Source organism: Mirounga leonina, unplaced genomic scaffold, assembly GCF_011800145.1.
Source record: "Mirounga leonina isolate KUSES-001 unplaced genomic scaffold, KU_Mleo_1.0 Mir_488, whole genome shotgun sequence".
Classification (NCBI taxonomy): domain Eukaryota; kingdom Metazoa; phylum Chordata; class Mammalia; order Carnivora; family Phocidae; genus Mirounga; species Mirounga leonina.
The window spans coordinates 10,139,952-10,161,840 of record NW_023270777.1 but is presented as its reverse complement, the minus strand read 5'-3'; the positions used below and the strand labels follow the sequence as shown (position 1 = coordinate 10,161,840).

The 21,889-nt window shown below is 41.1% G+C and overlaps 1 protein-coding gene across 1 annotated transcript in view; it reads right to left on the bottom strand.

Annotated features, from left to right (window-relative positions):
• The window catches only part of ULK2 (unc-51 like autophagy activating kinase 2), an 81,178-nt gene that overhangs the window by 47,667 nt on the left and 11,622 nt on the right, over nt 1-21,889 (bottom strand). The window contains exons 4-12 of the mRNA XM_034989693.1: nt 18,927-18,959; nt 18,599-18,635; nt 13,924-14,097; nt 12,815-12,888; nt 10,837-10,938; nt 9,653-9,711; nt 8,220-8,302; nt 5,304-5,351; nt 4,859-4,947 (exon numbers count right to left, since the gene is read on the bottom strand). Of these exons, the coding sequence (XP_034845584.1) occupies nt 4,859-4,947; nt 5,304-5,351; nt 8,220-8,302; nt 9,653-9,711; nt 10,837-10,938; nt 12,815-12,888; nt 13,924-14,097; nt 18,599-18,635; nt 18,927-18,959 (699 nt within the window). The remainder of the gene's footprint in view (nt 1-4,858; nt 4,948-5,303; nt 5,352-8,219; nt 8,303-9,652; nt 9,712-10,836; nt 10,939-12,814; nt 12,889-13,923; nt 14,098-18,598; nt 18,636-18,926; nt 18,960-21,889) is intronic.

Sequence of the window (21,889 nt, the reverse complement as noted above, 5' to 3'; positions counted from 1 at the left end):
TACAGGTTGTGGGTATGTTCCTTTTGTTCCTCTTTTGTTAGGGGGAGGAGTGGGTTTGCAGGCGACAGGGCAGGAAGGAAAGGAAAGCATTGCAAAATGTATATAAGCAAATACTCAGATGTAAGCAGTTACATGCCCTTTGGCATTTGCCTAGTTCAAGGACTCAAGTGACACCTCTAATTAAATGTCTTGATTACACAATGGTTTTCTGAAACAATGAACTTCCTAGCTGATTGTGTTAAGTCCCCTAAGACCTTGTTTAACCTCTGTTTCTATTTAAGAAAAGGAAAAATACTACACAATGCCCTTTAAACTTAAACCCCCCAATCTTAAACACCCAATTCACTGTTAGCTCTCCTTTGAATGTCACTGTGCAATGAAATCTGTCTCACATCTCCTATTGTGTGTGTGTGTGCCTGTGTGTGTGAGACACACAAATGACATACAATCCCCTCATCACTTTTTAGAGAGACCTTATGTGTCAAGGTAATCAAGCGAAGGGATAATGGAAAGACTAACAGGACTGACCGGCTACCATGGGCTAGACACTGTTGAGAATTTTCCATGTCTTCCCTAACCAGTCCTGTTCTGAAACCCATTTCATATATATATAAATAAACAAAGCTCAGAAGTTTGGGAAATTTGCCTGAGATCACACAGCCAAAAAGCGGTCAAGTTGATATGTGATTCCAAGCATCTAACTCCACAATTTCTTTCCAGTGGTTTAGGCAGGCACTTTCTCGAGTAAACTTGTCTGCACCCACAGCATCTGAGTGGAAGAGATCTTCTCCTCAATTGTCTCTCCACCTTTGCTCTAAGTCTATTCCCCTCCACCTCCTCAGGGACCTGGATCAGCTCCCCCCTGCTCCTGAAGCTCTCACCCTCTCCCTTTCCTCTGGCTTTCTTCCCCTCCGCACATAAACACATTCCATCTTCTCACACCTCAAATCCCTGCAGTCCTCTTAATTAACCATCTTCTCTCACTTCCTTACTTTTTAACAATGTCTCTCGAAATTATCAATCTTCACTGACTCAAACTCCTCACCTCCTATGTATCGCTCAACCCACCATAATCACTTTCTGCCTTCAACTGTCCAATAAGACGGTCTTTATCAGGCTTACCATTCACTCCCACTGCCAAGTCATGTGGACACGTACTCTATTCCTTAAGTTACCTGAACTCTGTTTCATCTGCACTGCGGACCACTCTTGACACTCTACCCCTTCATTCAGTGAGCCTGCTTCTTAGTCTGTTTTGTGGGTAACTGCTTCTTGTTTGTCCCTTAAAGGAGAGGGATAAGAATGTGGAGTTCCCCAAGGTGCCACCCTGGGCCGGGCCCTCTGCTCCTCACATTTTTATACTTACCCTGGCAACCACTCTCACCCTCCTTCAAGTACCACCACGCCTCTGCAGCCTAGGTCTCTCCGGTGAGCGTGGACTAACTCACCACCTTCCCACTCCAAAGCACTCCTCCCCACACTCCCTGACTGAGCCACTTCACCATTATCCATCCATTCAGTCCCCAGTTCAAGCAATTCCAGGCTCGGCAAACTCTACCCTTCTCTTACCTAGCCCCCACCTTCCCGCACGCCCTCATTCTCAGAAAACAAAATGAATGAGCTCAGGCCCTCATTCTGAGAAAAACAAAAACAAAACAAGAAAGGTGCAGTAGTCTGCAGTGTTCTCTTTCCTCTGATAGAGAGACCACTCTACTCTCTACTAGTCTCAAATCCAGCCTTCCACCCTGCTTTCAGAAGAATCGAGCTAAGACACACAGCGGGTCACAGCACACCTCCACCTAAAAGCATTCAGATGGCTCACCACAGCCAAATCCCATCAGGATACAGCAGTTCCCTGCCTCTCTAGCTCTACCTACCCCTCCCCACACCACCAATGCTCTCTGCATCCACCCAGCCTGGACTGCTCAGAGAAGCCTTGTCTACAGAACTTCCAACAATGATGGAGACATGGATCTACTAGCCATAGACAGCTACTGAACACTTGAAAGGGGCTAATGTGACTAAGGAGCAAACTTTTAAATTTCACTTAATTCTAACAAATTTCAGTGGGCCCGGGGGGTTAGAGAATACTTTCAGTGGGTCATGCTTCCATGACTTCATGAATGGGGATATCTCTGCCTACAATGCCATTCTTTTACTAATTCACTTTGCTAAGTCTTTCTTTAAAACTCTGCTCAATGTCCTCCCCTGAGCAGCCTTCCTGAGTTCTTGGTCTGATTTCATGCTCCCCATTCATGTTCCCACAGGCAATAAAGAGACACACACATATGCTTCCAACAGTGATTGCTTTACCTACCTCTTCTCCACAAAACTAAATGAAAAGCTCCTTAATGTAAGAGATCTGGTCATTTCATTCATTTGTATTAAACGAAACCTTATAGAAACTAGGTGTCTAATAAATGTTATGAAACCAAGAAATGTTCAAGAAATATTATCTGAATAGCATTTAACCTATAGCCAATATCATAACTCAAAGACTGATTTGGATTTCTTTTTTTTTCCTTTCAAAGATTTCTCTGGAATCAAGTAGCAGCTAGATATTTGTGTGAGAATGTAAAAAAAAGAGAATGTTGTATGTGCATGACTATGTGTATCAACCCTCCATATGAGAGTCTACTCCAGCCGTAGGAAGGAAGGGGATGCATGCATAAAATTATCTTATTTTTGGCAGGTTACATTAAAAGCAAGACCTATTAAACCATCCCATTTCTCACTATCTGGAAATTAGAAACATTCTGGATTTCCTTTTATTCTCCAGCTTTCTTTTTTCACTTTTTATTTTCACTTCAAGCATTAGTTGTTTTTTTTTTTTTTAAGTCGGCTCCACACCCAGCGTGGAGCCCAATGCGGAGCTTGAACTCACGACCCTGAGACCAAGACCTGAGCTGAGATCAAGAGTTCGACGCTTAACGGACTGAGCCACCCAGGCGCCCCAAGCATTAGCTTTTAATAAAAGCCTTCTAAAAATGGTTTTCCCACCAAAGTTTTTAGCATCTAAATATGCCTCTTCTCTCCCTCTGGCATGTCCTCACTCCTGTTAGCACTCCATCTCTTCCCCAGCAGCCTGAGCCTAGCTCTGTATGCTCTCCCTTTCAATGCTACCCCACCCAACAGAAAACCCCAACTCGCTCTCTCCAGATAAAGCAATTTCCAATCCAACGTCCCTCCTACTGGACCCTCTCTTTCTCACTCCTTGGTCATTCTACAAACAGGCTCCTTTCTTCTTGCTCTCTCCCACATCTCTCTCATAATTAGATTCCTCCCTGTGGTTCCTTTCTCAAGCATACACTTTGCTTTTCATATTATGTCTCACTCTGCATCGAACACAGACTTCATAATAACAGCGACAGTTTATCCAGTACCCACTCCCGCTGCTGCTGAAGCACAGCTCACGAAGCCTGCCTTACCAACGAAGGAGCCGTGGCTCAGCTCTGGAACCGACTTGCTCCAGGTTAAGGGTGAGCAAGCAGCCTGGCCAGCACCGAAGTCAGCTGCGCCTGGCCCCAAATAAGGCCAGCTGTCTTTCCATGTCGGTACCCTTCCTCTGCATTTCTCCCCGGTCACTCCAAATCCAGTGATTTCTTATATTCCAGACTGAAGCAGAAATCCACAACACTTTTTTTCCCCTTTTCTTTTCTTTTCTTTCTTTTTTTTTTTTAATTCATGGGACTATAATGTCTTATTAGCCCATCTGCTTTTTCTAACTTGGTTTAAGTCTGCAGGGTTAGGCAAAAAGGGTTTTTGCCAGTTTTAGGACTCGTCTGTTTGCGATCGGCTGCGTCAGCATCTGCTTTAGCTATGGGCTGTTAGGTTTTCCTTGAAATTAATAATAACAGCAGTTGCCACTTACTGAGTTCTATGTACCAGACATTGTAGTAAAGTGCTTTTGCTCATTTATCCTTAAAAAACCCTATGAAATAGGTCAATTACACTCGCTTTCCATATGAGAAACAGGCTCAAAGAGATTAAGCCATTTGTCCGGGTTAATGTGGCAAGTAAGGAATGCAGAAGCTCCCAAGCCCCATGCTCTTTAACCTCTGAGGGGAACCCACTAATTATACAATCACCTCCTTTTATCACTGCCCCACCCTCTGCCAGCAGAATTCAAGAAATTCATGTCTGCCAGGCTAATCTGGAAAATATTCACAATAGCTGACACAAGGGCCCTTGGACCTTCAGCTGATGGAAAAGCCTCAAGGTCACAACCCACACTGCAACAGAGATTTGGGGAAAGGGTCAGAAAAGGGCAGAGTAAAACCCTGGGAGAGTGGAGCAGAAATTCTCAGGATCTAGAAGAAGCACTTAGGTTGGAGGGGAGAAAGCCATGGAGAAAACGGCCTGGGAAGCCCAGGGGAGGGGAGAGGCTGGTGTGGAGCAACTCTTGAAGGGCTGGTAACCATCATTATGGGAACTGAAGTCAGAAGAATGTGGCTCAGAGGTCACTCACCACCACTGGAAATTCTATGTACAGTAAATATCCAAACTGATGTGATGATAGAGAAAATAAATAGCTATAACCTATCTACTTGTGATGGGTACTCTTTGCAATTATCATCCTTCCCAACCCCTAGGGCATGAAAAGGTGAGAGTACTGTACTCCCTGTTTAGACAGAAAGGGCCCAGAGGGGTGCCATTTCTTGCTAAAGCTTACACAGCTAAATAAGGGCAGAGGTCCAAATCTAGGTCCATTTGACTCAACAATCACGCTCTCTGCCCAAACCACAGCAGCACCAGGAACTGCACCTCAAAAGGATATCCACAGTGTATTGGCAGGCTCCCTACGAACAGAGGCAATAGCACTAACTCCGAAATTATGTTTAGTAAAACCAGAACTTACTGGTGGAGAGGCAAAACGACAAGATGGAGAGCTACCACAGGAGCTTCCAGAGCCAGAGCCAGCATACACGGGCACCGGAACCGGGCAGGCTGCGGGAAGAAACACAGATGAGAGAGACGCCACTCTGCAGGGCAATTACACGGCTCATCTAACAGAAACCCTGTCAAAACTACGACCTCTTTGCGTTGACCAAAAATTCATTCACCTACTTATTAGAGCTCCCATGGGTAGAACTACAACTGCAGCAATTACTACAACTATTTCAACTGGGATTTGGAAAAAAAATGACTGTGTAATTCAATAAATAAAGCTACAGTTACTGAAGAAAAACTCAATGAAATCTTGAGAAGCACAATCAAAAATTAATTTTGTGACACAAAACGCTAATTTTCCCTTAAGTCTGCCTTCACTCTTCAAGTAAAAATGCAAAAAAACGGGTACTCACATTTTTTCACTGGAACTTGCTCAAGAAAAGGATGGCTAAAAAATGCTTCTGTAATGAAAAAAGGAGAATGCAACCCTTAAACTGAGGTTGACTAGCAGACAGGTTAATCTTGTCGATGTATTTAACAGTGTCTTTGAGATCATAATTATTATTAACTTCTTTATGTAGCCTCCATCTCCTTCCACTGTAAAAGCCTATGATTTTTATAAGTCATCTACAAAATGATCAGATTATAATTTAAAATAATAATTGTGAATTTTGCAAACACACGTTACCAAGGCGGCAGGCCCCGAGCAACCGAGGCAGATGTGTTCTGGGACCTGTGCTGCCCCTGCTAAGCACGTACGGGAAGCACAGCTGTGGTTAACTGTCCTACGAGGCAATCCAGGCAGCTGATTTATACAATAAATCCCATCCTTCTATCCCAGAAGAGAGATTCCTGCAGGTGGTTTCACATTTTTTTTTTTTTAAATCTGTAAGTCTGATTTAATTTCTTTGGCTGTCCACCAAGGATAAAACCTACACAATAAGGCTGCTAATTAGGTAAAGATAAGTAAGTCGGTGAGGACATGGCCACTCATTACTTTCTTTACCTTCCCATTTCACTATTTCTTTAAAAACCCACAAAGATAATCTCCTGTGTCATGAAGTCCCAGACCCGTATGCTAGTAAATCTCTCAGAGCAGGCAAGGAGGGCAGCACAACACCAGCGTGGGGGTTTAAATGAGGTGATACGAGATCAGGAAAAGCTTAACTCAGGGCCAGTCTCAAGTATCTTCTACTCTGAACGGTCCCATGAGTCTCACTGATATAAATCGCCAAAAGCCACTCAGGGTAAATATCAGTTACAAGATTTGCTAGGGAATAGAAATGTGGAGGATTTTGAAGAAAAACATGAGTTTTCTACCTGGGATCATTTTTAGAACAAAAATTAGTATACGTACACATTAATGCTAGTTTGACTTATAAGATTTTTTATGCTAATTTTTGCAATGGACATAATAGGGATGAAACAAAAAAGATATAAAAAAACTGAAAGCAAATGCTCTGAAACCGCATTCCCCATCAACTGCTATGGTATGGAAAATATACAAATACTTGATATGATCTATCATTTTAAAACTATTATCGATGAATATGTTGTTTCAGTATTGACCCCTATTTCTCATGGTTACAGAGCAATTCTCAATTTAATTTCTCCCTCTGAAAGATAAAAATATTTACCAAGTACATGTGCTGAAATTTAGTTCCAACTTCACAAAACTTTAAGAAAATACATATCAGACTATTTCACCTTGTCCCTTATATGGAAACTTCTAGACCTATTGTCTACTGAGGACATTTGCTAGGACAACAAATTGGGTGCTTCACATAACAGTTTATTTATTCAAGAAGAACAATCTTTTACATGAGATTGATACGAACAAGTTAACAAACTGTCCCCCAAAGAGGAGCTGAGACCCAAACAATTTCAGGGAGAAAGGTTCTTTCAAAACCTTCAGGAACTGGATAATCCCTACAGTATTAAGCATTCCAAATTCTTTCATTATGCAACAAGTGGTAAAATATTGTTTGAAAATAGACTGTGTTAAAATACTTAGAAATTTTTAGCTTTAAATGATATTATAGAAAGAAGAAAGGCTCAAAATCAGTGATTCACCTTTAGAATGTAAAAATCTAAAATCATGGCCTCGCGGAGCACCCAGAGCCTGCTCTCCTAAAGCCCTAAAGCCGTGAAAACCAATCTGCCACAGAGCTCCCCTCCCTGTCTCCTGAAACCCCATCTTCGAGGCCAGGGACTTTTCCACCAGGATTCTGGAGTGTTTCTCCTTTCCTTCCTCCCAGATCTTCTCCCAAATACATCCCCAGCCTAGACCTCTCCTCTGAACTCCGGGTGCCCTTTGGGTATCTGCACCCCTATGTTAAATGCATGTCTTCAATTTGACAGGTCCAAGCTGAACCCTGATTTGCCCCATAGCCTGCTCGAGCCACACAGCCTCACCCATCTATAAGCAACGACTCTATACCTTCACGTGCCCAGGCCAGACAGCCTGGAGGCATCTTTGAGTCTTCTCTCTCTCACACCCCACATCCAATTCCTCTGTCAATACTGCTGCCTCTACCTCCAAAAAGATGCAGAATTCAAGGGACTCCCTACCACTTCTGTGGCCTAAGCCCCTTCATCTCTCACTGGGGTAACTGCTGTAGTCCCCAGATTGGTCCCCCAGCCTCTGTGCTCCTGCTACCTCACCGTCCCTCTCCACAGTCTGTTGGCAACAAGCAACCAGAATGATCCTTTCTAAAGATGGGTCAGATCCTATTGTTCCTCTGCTCACATTCTCCCCATCACACTTTCAGCAGAAGCCCACGTCTTTAACTGGCCTTCTAACTGTTCCTCCAGCTTACGTGGCACTCTCCCAGCCCTGAGCACTTGTACTGGCTGTTCACTCCGCCTGGAAAGCTCTTCCCACAGACATGCACACGGCCCACTGTCTCACTATCCTGCTGTCCTTGATCAAGTATTTCTTCAAAGGCCACTTCCTCAGAAAGGGCTTCACAGAACTTAAACTTTCAATCCCTCCCCCACCTGCATTTCCCTTCCCTCTTCTTTCCCACAGCACTTATCACCTTCTATTTGGTGCGTGATTATCGTTTATCCTTTGTTTGCCTCTCCCCCACGAGAATACATGAGGACAGGGATTTTCTTTATTATTTACTACTCTATCCTCTGTACCTAGAACATAGTGAGCAGTCAATAAATACTTACAAAATAAGGGAAGGAAAAAAGACAAAGAGAAAGAAAGAAATTGACTTTAATTTTCTCCTGAAAACTCTACAGTATCATTCAAAAATAATTTTGGGGGGCTACACAAAAATAAAATTAGAGAGCATACAAAATTTGAAAATATTACTTACCAAAGTCCATTCTGTCTTTCTGGTTTCTCTGAAGCAAACCCAAAAGGAGATTAGCCAAATAAGGTGATGTTTCTCTGGGAATACTGGGGGAAAGGAACAAAAAGACTCTAAGTGGGTGAGTTTATACATATTAACTACATGATTTTTGCCTTCATTGTGGTAAATGAAAATGTATATGCAGCTTTGCAAATACATTTTATACCAAGAAGATCATGGTAAAGCCTCATTCCTTACAGGAGAAAAACCAAAACCAAAACCAAAACCAAAAACATTAAGCAATTGCCTTTGAGAAAGGGCATCCATTCGGGAAGATTTCTGCATTGTGCTTATTAATGTTATCTGTTTGAATATCTGCAGGCATAAAGCACTTCACAAGCACAATCTTGAGTTTTAACACAACTTCAACTTGGCACTAATATTTGCTAGAGTTCTCAGAAGAAGAGCCACCTCCAATTCTGTCTGGAAAAGGGCACAGCTCAAATACAAGTGAGAAACAATACAGCTTCCTAAAATCCACTAAGAAAAAGACAAACCAAAAGAAAAATGACTAATAGGAACATGCAATTCACAGAATAAAAACTACAAAAGGACATAAACAACTGAAAGAGTGCCAACTTTACTAGTAAAGAGAATAATGCAAATTAAAGAGCTAATTGGTCCTCTTCTGTTTGTGAGGCACCTGGTGTGATAACCTCCTGTGTTGGTAAAAACGTGGGGAAACAAGCACTCTGTTGTACTGCTGCATTAGCTGATCTGGAGAGCAGCCCTTTTGGTCTAACAATTCCATTTCTAGGAGTCCATCCTAAAGAAATACACAGAAGTGTACAACACACACACACACTTCACTAAACACTGTTTGGAGTAACCAAAAAATGAAAACAAGGATCTGATTAAACAAAATATGATACATCCAGCCATGGAACTCTATGAGCCACTTAAAAGAATGAGGTAGTTCTCTATATCCTGTCGCTAAAATGATGTCTAAGGTAGACTGTACAGTAAAAAAAGGTTGCAGAACTTTGTCAAGTACGATGTAATTTGTATTGAAATATGTGTGCATAAATATGTAAATGTGTGTGTATAAATATCTACATAAGGTACAGAGCCAGCTCGTGTTATCCTAGAGAGCAGGGAAGGCCAAGGGAGGAACTGACCTCCTAGTCACGCACATCTGTTCTGTTTGCATCTCCCTCCCCTCGAAGAACACGCAAAACTTCTGTAGTTTTTTTTTTCCTTTTAAATACACTTTACATTTTAAAAAAGAAGGTACAGCACTACCCAGGCACCTATGACACACCAGTAATTTTGTGATTTTGTTATAATGAATGTTCTCACATTAATGTCAACTGAATAAAGATTCAAGAATGGAAACCTACCGGTTCACATAATGTTGCATTTACAGACAGTAAAACCCAGTTTAACTGAACACCTACCTAGGCATTAAGCTCCTGTTTTTTTCATAAAACATCCTTAGGTCTTGAGGACTATTGGCCTATTTAAAAAAAAGAAAAGAAAAAAAGGTTTTATTCCCTAAACAATGGGGGAAGAAAGTTCAAATCATGTGGTCCATGCTCACAGGGTTGCTACAGAGCAGACATTCTGAACCGGAAAGTCCTGGGTTTCGGAAGGAGCCACAGATGGGCACCAGGAACTTAAAAACCTCTGGAACTATGCGTGAACTCTGTGTATCTGGGCTTAAGGTCTCTTTGCCGAGGTCAGCCTCCCAGAGGAGCCTGAAACTTAGGAAGAGTTAAGAACCACTACTCTGGAGGTCACCCAGCCCACCCAACAGGTACATTTTTATTGGGTAAAATCAGGGTATATTTTCCCTTAGGACTGCCAAGGGTGCAAGGAAGGGAATGAAGCGCACGCCTGCCTTTCAGTCCCTCCCTGGGCACCCAGCACCAGGTGGTGCCCGGATGGTAAGAGCTGCTGGGGCGGCGAAGCTGCCCCTCGGCCGCCATTCTAACCAACTGGACTGAGAAATTAAGTGTCTAAAATGGCTGGGGCACTGATTTTATATACTTTTTTACAGAAATAAGTTGACTTTGTTCCAGTTTTCAGGTTTAAAAAACCTCTTTGTAACTGGGCTGTATGAACTCAGGAGGAATCATCATGATTCGTTCTAGAGGGTCTCTTTCTGAAAGGATGGAGTCGAGGAGAGGGAAGAGTAACCCAAAATAATGTGCATAAAAACGAAACCATCAACTCTCTCTCACCCAGCAGTGACAGGAATAGGAAGCTGGAGATGGTTTCCGGTGATCTTCCCAGCCCAGGCCTAGCCCGCACGTGGAGTGCAGGGCCCCCCAAACCAAGCTAAGCAGGAAGCGCTGAACATCACTGTTCACACCATTTCCCACCAGGGTGTCAGTCCAGACCCCGGCTAGTTGTCACTAGCCTGGCAAACATGTAACGGGCTTTACACCCAGGCCAACTACAAAGGGAAGGCAGATTAAAAAAAAAGGAAAAGCAAAAGCTGTTCTGGCTCACAAAATCAAAACAAATCACAAGGGAACCAAAAACACTGCTTTCAAAGTGTTCCCCGTTTTCTAAGTCAAAGGCAACTGTGAAATGAGAAGATCCCAAAACTTAGCACAGAAGTAAAGAATCAGGCTACCTGAAAAGGTGGTTTTCCAACTAGGCACTGATATATCACTGTTCCTATGCTCCACAGGTCTGCCTTAGCATCATAATGTTGAGACATAATAACTTCAGGAGCCTGGGGATAAAAACATTCCAGACACATGCATGATGTTATCTACATACTAGTATTGATAAATTAACTGGTAAAGGTCATGCTCCTAAGAAAACTACTAAAATGAGGTCACACTGTAACATTTCCCTAATCAGATGATCCTGCTGTGAACTTAAACCACATTCGTACACTGGTATTTACTGGTAAATCTCAAAAACAACGTTGCATGAAAAGAAGCAATTGATAGAAACAAGCATTTCTATGTATTACCATGGACAGCAATACAGTAAGGGTATTAAGGTTATAATAAAAATACACACCAGTGGGTGCCTGGGTGGCTCAGTTGGTTAAGCGACTGCTTTCGGCTCAGGTCATGATCCTGGAGTCCCGGGATCGAGTCCCACGTCGGGCTCCCTGCTCGGCGGGGAGTCTGCCTTTCTCTCTGACCCTCCCCCCTCTCATGCTCTCTATCTCATTCTCTCTCAAATAAATAAATAAAATCTTTAAAAAAAAATACACACCAGCTACAGGACAGAGGTTACTTCTGGGGTAGAAGAGTGGGAAATGGAAAGAGGGAAACGTTTAAAGGACTTGGGCTGTTGCTGGAGTATTTTCTTTCTTTCTAGAAAGAAAAAAGATCAAGGCACACATGGCAAAATGTTACCTTTGTTAAATACGGAAAAGAGGTACACAAGTGTTTGCTGTATTACTCTGTTTTCCCTGTCATTTGAAAGCTTTTAAAATAATACACAAACTATGATGAAAACACAATAAGGATTGTCTTAAAAGCAAAGGTGTTTCTCTGCTTTCTTACAGCTCTTTTCCCACCTCTTCTCACTAGATGCTGCTTTTTAAAAATACCAATAATCTGGACAAATATTAAACAGAAATGTCAAACACGCTCAAAACCAGTAAACTTTATTTTCCAAGTGTACCATTTTTAGTTGTCATCCCTAGTAAGCTTCTCACTGATTTAGATCAGAGGAAATCCCTATTGAATATAAGCCCATTTTAAACTTAGAACTGAGATAGGTACGTGGATTTATTCTGCAGAATTCTGAAGCTCCAGAATTAAGCTATTTCCAGGCTTGATGCTTCACATTGGTTCGGGAAGTTTCATAGCCTTGCCTTTTCAGACATGACAACATCCATACGGAAGGATGAAGGGGAGAACTAAGATTTTTCAGCTTTACCTCTAACACTAAGTGAAAACCTTCTATGATCTAGGGATCTTGTCAAGAGAAATAACATGCAAAAGATGAGCATGTTCACCCTAGAGATGAAGAAGTGCCCAAGAGGGTTTAAAAATAAATAAATAAATAAAGTTTTCCCTAATATTACACATCAAGTATAGCATGACCATGCTTCATCAATTTGTGTTTTCAATTTAATCTAATAGGGAATTTCTACCATTAATAACTAATTAAAAAAAATTTTAAACTAAAAGAACTCCACGCTGGGTGTGGAGCCTACTTTTTTTTTTTTTAAGATTTTATTATTTATTTGACAGGGAGAGACACAGCAAAGAGAAGGAACACAAGCAGGGGGAGTGGGAGAGGGAGAGGGAGAAGCAGGCTTCCTGCTGAGCAGGGAGCCTGATGCGGGGCTCGATCATGACCTGAGCTGAAAGGCAGACGCTTAACGACTGAGCCACCCAGGTGCCCCTGGAGCCTACTTTAAAAAAATTTTTTAACTAATGGGTAAAAGTGACTGACTTCTACTGTCCACTATATTAAAGCAAAAGAGGACTTATAGCATTATCAGTAATATAATCAGTGTCAAACAACAATTTAGGCTATACATAAAATCACATCTTAACTGGAAACCAGCATCATACTTAAATTCCAATGCTAAAGGCACCGTACTATACACAGGCAAAGACAAAATAACAGTCACTCACCATGTACATTGGGGACCCACACAGTGTTGCAGCCATCATGTTACTGTGTAGGTAACGAGCAAACCCAAAATCCGCTATTTCACAAAATAAAAAGGAGAAAAACAAAGGATACCTTTACTCACACTTCACATAGATCATACCTTCAAGACACAGAGGGCACAAAGGAATTGTGAGGAATTTGCAGCTTACTGAATAAGTCTGTCTGCCAAAGAAAAAAGTTTCTACCTCAATTTCGACAAGCTAAGAACTGGTGGTGATCACTGACTGTCTAAGTCACTGCTCTGTCAGTTTTGTAATCAGGGAGCGGGCACCAAGCTTTGCAAGAGAAAAAGCTAATTGCAATAAACGATTCATTAATACAGCTCTCACTAAGTATCAGTGCCAGGTACGGAATTTGAACTTTTTTTTTCCCTCTCCAGATCCAGATGTACCATACATAAAATCAGAAACTTATTTTTTTAAAGATTGTATTTATTTATTTTAGAGAGAGAGAGAGAATGAGCTGGGAGAGGGGCTGAGGGAGAGGGAGAAGCAGGCTGCCCGCTGAGCAGGAAGCCCAACGTGGGGCTCGATCCCAGGACCCTGGGATCAGGACCTGAGCCGAAGGCAGACGCCCAACCGACTGAGCCACCCAGGCGCCTCCAGAAATTTCTTTAAATACTGGCAAAATAATTTTTTTTTTATTTTTAAAGAAAAGCTTTAAAAAATACCTAGCATTACAAACTGCTTCAAATAATTGTGAAAAAGAAAGGCTGATCTAAATGGTCTCTTAGATCCCTTGTGTTAAAATCCCATGGGATGTAAAGAGCCCAGGTTATTCAACTGCTGTTATGATGATAATATATCACGTTATGTATGAGAAGCAGGATAGGGTTTGCTGCTGGGGGTCGTGTTTGGAGTTCCTAGCGTGGGCCCCTCGGTCCTGAGATTTAGGATAGGCTGCCAGTAACGTAAAGGGTTCCCATATCCAAATGCACCTCGCTGAACTCAATAAAAATTTCAAAAGCGCATCAACAAAACCCATCATTCTAACAAAGCTGAACAAAATTTTCTTAAAACTATGGAGTCTCAAGACTGTCCTTTCCATAAGACACTACATGGCCATTTACCTATTTTGATGCGAATACCACTGACGTTGGATTTTCTGCGATTCGCGTACGACAGCAAGATGTTCTGTGGTTTGAGATCCCTGTGGATTATTCCTTTGCTGTGCAGAATCCGCATGGCAGCTGCGATCTGATGCAGAAACACTCTAATAGTATCTTCGCTGAGAGTTCCTTTAGCTGGTAGAAAAGGAATCGCATAAATATTTAAACACACAAAATCAAATACCATCTGCATCTCCCATCAACAGAATCGAGTTAAGAACATAGAGGGAATGAAGAACTGGGAGTCACATTTTTTTGTGTGTTACTCTAATAATTTAAGTCTATGAAAAGATATCAGACACCTCAAACGCTTCACTCGATCTGTTGTAAAGAGAACTGACTTAACATTTGCATCTCTCGTTTTCGCTGGTGTTTTTCCTTTCCCGTTTTTTACTGGTGAAGGTGCCATGGCATGTGACTCTGAGCACAACAGGTACTCAGCGAATGTGAGGCCCCCTCAACAAGCCAAAATAGAAGTTCCCCTTGTTACTAGCCAAATTATCTGGGATAAATGTCCATATTTCAGCCCGGCCATTATATGAGCACAAATTAAAAGCAGGTGGGGTCTATGAATGGGGACTGGGACCTTTTTCCACCACTTGTAGCTGTGAGGGGTCTGTGCTCCCACATGGCTCTCCCCTCATCTTCCCTGCTGCAACATTCCTGCCCCACCACTCTCATCACTAGACACCTTTAAGAAGGAACACTTGTTTTCACTACTATAAAGAGACAGTATGGACATTATTGGAGGGTAGTCATTACTGACTACTAGAGTGTGTCTGTGTGTCCGCTGGGGCATACTGTAATGGTCAACAGCTTGATCTGGAGTCAGGCTGCCTTTCTTCAAATCCCAGCTCCTCCACCTCCTTACTGTGTAACCCTGGAAGATGAACCCTCTGTGCCTACTTCCTCATCTAGAAAAAGCTGGAAACAGACTAACCACATGGGGCTGTTGTGACAATCAAACAAGATAGCGCCTTTAATAATAAAGACTTTAGAAAAAGCCTGGCACAGAATAACTATTCAAATACAGTCAGTACACAAAGATAAAACTTTTTATTACAATGAATCTAAAAGCCACAAGTGTGATTCCTGAATCTACATTAAGGATTTAATAGCCATGACCCTATCTACTAAATCCTTTGTGAACATACTTCTGCCTATACAACTCTAGAATATGTTCTATATAATCTTTCAATATGCAATTAAGAAGACAAAAGTAATATTACACTTGGAACAAATTAAGTATTATCTTTAAAATCATTTTAGACACGTTATAATGACACTTTATGTCCTTAACATCTTCTAAGAAGATAAATCCCCATGGTTTATAAATAGTTCTGTTCTACTTTTTTTATTCTTTGGGACTCTTTTCTTGATGCTCACTGAAAACAAAAAGAAATCTAAATACACCAAAACATATAAAACGTGATATCTTCTATATGCCATCCCTTGGAAATAAACACTGCTAAAAATAGGGAGTGTATTCTTCCAGATCTTAGTGGGTGGGTCAAACCAATGATTAGCTCTTTATTTTTGTAATGTTTTACTTAACTTACTTTGCAAAAATTAGAACAGACAGTTTTCCATTTCATTCATTTCCATTTTCATTCTAGGGCTACTTTAAATGACTGCAGCTGCTTAGAACTTGAATTTTTGCCCCATGACATACAATTGAATATACTTAAATTTGCTTCAGAGTCCAAATTCTAACATTCTTCTTGTGGCGGGAAGTGAATGATCTAGTGTAATCTGTTTCTGACACAAACTGTAGTAGGTATTCACATAGTTCTATGAACATGGAATGCGTACTTCTCATCACAACCCCATATCCCGAATCTGCCACATTAAAAACTTAGTATTTTAAAGGCATGGCCAACATCAAAACTCTTCCAAATAAATGAATTCTTGAGCAAGTTAGCCCAGAGGGAGCAGGCTCAGCCGCGGCTGCCTCACTCAACGAATTCTGCTAGAATCCAAGTTCAAGTACGACTTGCTAATTAATTTAAGATGTTTTAAACTTGCCAATCAGTAGGATTTGTTTTCTTTTGAAAATGTGAATGGCATTTTACTTATCAAAGGAAATAAAAGGACTAAATGATCGTGTTGTGATATAATGCTCCCCGATAGAAATACAATGTGACCCACATACGTAACTTTCAATTTTCTAGCAGCCACATTTTAAAAACGAAAAAGAAACAGGTTTAAATAATATATATTTAATCTAATACGTCCAAAACGATTTCCACTTGTAATCAACATAAAGGCCTTAATGAAATATAACCGTTTTCCTCCTTGAAGTGTCCAAAATCAAATATATTCACACTTGTAGCACATCTTCAGACTGGGCCACATTTCAAGAGCTCCGTAGCCCCATGAGGTTGGTGGCCACCCTACTGAACAACTTAACTCTTGAAAATTCCTTGAGGTCCAGATTTCTTTTATATGTCTTTCCAAGTGTTTTCAAACTACAAGGGATTCCTTTAAGGACTGTGGCAGAGAGGGGCCAGGGAGAGGTTCAAGGACTTGACCAAAACCACAGCAATTAAGTGATGTGAAGAGGGGCACTGTTACAAACCAGCTTGTCTGACTCCCAACACTCAAGCTCGTAAACTCCCCACTCTTGGGTCTCCTGTTCTAACGCTAGTGCTCTGGAATATCAAATACAGGGTTCAACATACTGGACGAAACTGCTGCCAAAGCTTACTTAAATCCGCGACACCAGTAACACTGCCTGCATGGGTGAGGAGGACTTCTGTTAATGAGGGAAACTGATATTCCAATGAGGGCACTAAACTGATAGGGTGCCACTCAATCTGACCCCAGGGGAAAAGGTGCTTTTACCCGGGTCACTGAGAACATCAAGGAACTCGAGATTTGCTGATTGAGAAGGCAGAAGCAGGGTGTTTTCTAGCTTGAACTTCTTTCCACCAGTGGTCAGTGAAAGTGCCTGTCTCACTGCATTCTATCTACTAGTAAATGACATTTTGAAAAAAGAAAAGATTTACTAAATTAGGATTAAAAAAAAAAGAAGAAGAACTTGGTTGGGAAAAACACAAAACTACACATGCATTTAGAGAAAGAATGAAGCTCAGTTCAAAATAGAGTTAATAAAAATACTGCACTTGTTCATTATTAAACAAGTAAACTCCCAAATTCAGGGTAAAGGTTGTCTCTAAAGGGTAAGGACAGGAGTGGGACTACGGAGCCTCAACTATTTATAATTTTTTTTTTAATTGGGGGGCGTAATAAGTTTCCTTCCTTCCTTCCTTTCTTTCCCTTCCTTCCTTCCCTCCCACACTCCCTCCTCTCCTTCCACAACAATCAGCTAGCCAAAAACCAAGCTTCCAAATCCTGTCTCTGTCCGGTGCCTCCCCTAAGGTGTGCTGGCTCAGGAGGGGCCCACGGCGGGCAGGGCAGGCGGGACGCCCCGAGGAAGCAGGAGCCGAGGAGAACCGGTCCACTCAGGGCAGGGACACGCGGGACCAGGCGGGGTCTCGGCTCCCCTCGGGCCTGAATCTCCCCCTCAGGATGAACCGGACTCCCGCTCTGCTCCTTCTCCGCGGTGGCAGTTCCAGTGCCTGGGTGGCCAGCCGATGTACACGGACCGCAGAAGCTCTGTTGACGGTGGACCATGTAGCACCCGTGGGGTCGCCGTCCTGGGGTCACCGCTGTCCCCTGTGTGCCCAGGCCCGCGGCCACGGAAGGGAAGGAGCTTTGTGCCCTGGGCCACTTTACCCACCGCAGGCGAGGGCTGAGGGCAACACTCCCAGTGTTCTTCCTATTAATCTCTGCGCAGCTTTTGAAAGTCAGCAATACTTTATATTTGAAAGATTTTTAAAAGCTCACTTTCAATTGCACTCCCTGATTACAAGGTGAAACTGAACATTTTTAATATGTTCTCGTAAACTGTCCACACCCTTTGTAAGTGTACCTATTGATGTGTTAGGGTCACCATCAACGGCCATGATCTATTCAGAGGTTGAGTATTTTTTGCATATTTCTCTTGCATTTTAAGGGATGAACAAGGAGATGCTGGCCTCATCTGACACCATTTTAAAAAATACTTGTGGGAGACACAATTTGATCTGAATGCCTTATATCCATCCTGTGTATATACATTTTGGATACAGAATTTCAAGCACCATCTAGTACTAAAATCTTACCTCTGCCAGGAAATAATTTCAATGTTACTTTTAATTAATCCTCTGTAACTTTTTAATTTACAAGAAAGATTCACTTAATAAACACATTCTTAGATATATTTTTGCATTGTGATTTTTTTATTTTGAAAGAAATGAAAGGGACTAAAGGTTCACTGCTGGTAACCCAGAGAGTCTTTCGAAGAAGAGAACCATATGGTTTTTTCTCTCTTGGGGAGAGGACCCATCTCTCAAACACTGCCAGAAAGAGGGATACATGAAGGAAGCCCTTATACACAAGTTTAGGAATAAAACCACAACAAACAACAGTTGGTCAGCAAAGCGATTCACACTTAAACAAATACACAAATATTTATTGAATGTTTCTATACAAGTGCAGAAAACAGGGTCAGCATTATTTCAGATGTAACTCTCAGGATTAAACAGACTACAGTACTATCTTTATTGAGCACTGACAGACAAACAAAAATTACCTTGCAAATAATCTGCCAGGTCTCCGCCATTGCAGTACTGATACATAAAAGAAAAAATATTAAAATAAGGAAACGGATTCAAGATTAATTCAATTCATGATCAGTTAATTTTAATTAAAAATAGTTTCTATATAATGTAAACCTAGTCTGAAAACATAAGAATTATGGTATCAAATTTTTAAATTATATATTACTTATAAAGTAGAATCTAAGTCACTAAATGGACTTTATTATTTCAAAATTTCAAATAATAATCTACTGTCCACTGTAAAGTACATATTAATCAAAAGGAATTTGAAGTAAATTAAACAGCACATACACTACCTACCTCCATCACCAGAAAGACAGAGTTGGGTAATTCCTGAAAAGTGAACATTAAATACAATTTAGAGAAAGAATAAAGCTCAGATTCAAAATAGAGTTAATAAAAATACTGCACTTGTTCATTATTAAACAAGTAAAATTAAATTACAAAATCTATTAGTAAGTGAAATTTAAAATCCCCAACACAGTAATTTAAGCATCCCAACTTCAAAAGCAAGCCAAGTTTTGATGACACTAATATAGTCATTACGTTCAATTCTGTTTATGGAAAGAACTAAAGAAAGATTCACTGTTTGGTCATAGCTATGGTAAATTTGTGGGGCGGGGGGAGGATTCTCTGGTCCTCTGAGAAGCATTTCTACTTGGAAAAGTTTATGATTTGAGCAATGACTTGATAATCCTATCTAGCAATGCTAAACGCACAATCTGATTTCTGGAATACATGACCCGGGATGGTTAGTTTTTTGTTTTTCTGATTCTTATGTTTATTTGGAGGCAATCACATTATCGGGGATTTGTTGGCAGAGGAAAGACATTTATTTCCTCACATAGCAACAGACTTATTTTTAAGGAACTGATTTCAGAAATTTTACTAAGTCTCTCAGAGTCATATAGCTCCAGATCTGTTGCTTGCGTAATTCAAAGACTGGCTTCTTGATTCTTCAGTAACAAATTTTACAATGTTAATTAAATTTTAAATTGTTCTTCCTATAGCCTAACTGGAGACAGTGTTCAAATGTGATTCAAGATACAGCCCTTCCCAGAAGCACCTGGCTTCACTAATATCCTAAATTCAAGAATGAGGAGTTCTCTCAGAGGATAGGAGGAGAGGTAAGGCAGTATGCCTCAGGGTGTGGTTCGAGAACCAGTGCCAATCAGTGAATTATTTGGTCCTAGCCCATGAGATCATTACAGAAACTAAACCTAAGAAATTTTAAAGGCTTAAAACAATTTAACAAAATAATTTTATGTCTGCTAAACCTAATAATAAAAACTTTGGACATCTGTTTGTAGGTCCTTTTTAAACTTCATTTTTACAACAATTTGTTTTTACTGGATTTTATAAATAAAGTATCAGGTCACACAGATTAGAAATAAAAACTGGCTTCTCAGCACTTCTAGTCTGGAGCACTTCTGTGCAACGTGGAGCAGTACAAGGGGGCTGCCACAAAGTGGGTCCACAGTGTTTGCCAAGGATCTGGATGCCACAAGTCAAGACCCGAATTATGTTCTGCAAGAAACTCAGTGACTTGGGATGATTTACTTCACTTAATTACTCCAAAGGTCTAGACAAAAAATTAAAACACACTGTGCCCAATTCTTTGAGCCCCCCCCCCCCCCCCCCCCCCCCATGGAGGCATTTGGAAGTTCAGAAGAATGTCTGCTCTATGCGGGGGAACCAGGAACCACAGTCCGGCCCAAGCAGGACCACACACGGCTCGGGCATGAAGAGCCAAGCTGAAAGCGTAAGACACAGTTGGTTTCCCTAACAGCAGCACTCCCATGAGCAGGAAGGAAGTGGAGAACCATCAGCTCCCAGCAGGCTAGAAAAGCAAGTTTGTAAGAAATACTTATTTCCTTTTATCAGAAAGAAAGACAAAAATATATTTCTAATTTAGCTAAATCATCTCTATGGTGAATCAGTCTTAGGTTTGGCCATCTAACCTGATCAAATCCAGACCAAAATGCCCTATCATCCCTAAAAATACTGAGATATCATTAAACCACAGTTTTCTTCTCCCCAAGTACGTAGTACAAAAGTTATCATCTCAAATCAGTATTGCTTAATCATATAATAGCACCACAGCCTAACTACTGAAAAGACAACTAGAAATTCCTTAGGGAAGGCTAAACTGTTTACTCCACACAAAGACATGGAAAGAAATGTTTTAACATCCTTGATTTCTCATGCAAATCTTCTCTTGCCCACCTTTAAAGCAGTACAACCCTTCAAAGGTTCGATCATTCTCTCTTGAACACCCCCCTCTTTAAAGGCCTCCACTACAAAAGTGCCCATCTTTTAAGTGAAGCTCTGGAGCACTAGCTCCAGGAGCCAGCAAAAAGAAAAGAGAAAACAACCAATCAAGCCATATATGGACAAACTGAAACTCCGATGGTACTGGGGCAGTAGGGAAGAACTTGAAGAGATACTTGCAGGGTCAGAAAGGCTGAGGAACGAGGCCAATAGGCCTGTGAGCCAGACCATGGAGGGTTTCCCAAAGTCGAACACACATCTGCTCTCCTTTTCTAAAATCAGAAAATCCTCATCCTCAACTCCTCCCCAGGAACTTCCATCCACAAAATTAAACACAATGAATTTCAATTTATCATTTCCCTACTCCAACTCCTTAATAAGATAGAAAATCCCTAGGAAGGGGAAAAAAAAGGTATTATTATGAAGAACTCTATGCCAGTATACAAAAATTTAGACGAAATAAACAATTTAAAAAACAATTTGTTCAACTAAAAACACAATCCTCAGAATTATTCTCCTTGGGGTTACATGGTACTAGTCAGCCTCATAGCATCCTGCTTAAGCAGGCTTGGGTTATGATCGCCCTTTACCAAGGGAGTGGTGTTTATAAACAAAAATAAAGTCTTTTGAAGGATGCACAACGGTGGTTTTTTTCTGGAAGAAGAAATAAAGGGAGCTATCAGAAGAGGGCATCTTTTTTTTACTTTATATACTGCTAGACTATTTAAATTGTTTTTCCACTGAGGGCCTATTCCTTTTGTAATTTGAAAAAACAATAAAGATAAAGTGAATTTAAAAATCAGATAGCATGACTAAGTGTTCTTTCCAGCAGAACTCAGATATCAGGATCAGAAGGGGAGAAAGATAAAGTAACAAAACAATTCAATAAAGAGCAATAGAAAGATTGAAGACAAAGTCTGGGCTCCTAAAGCCCATTTCTCTGCTACTTGTCCTGATTCATTCTCCACCCCTTAGGCTACGGTTATCTCGTA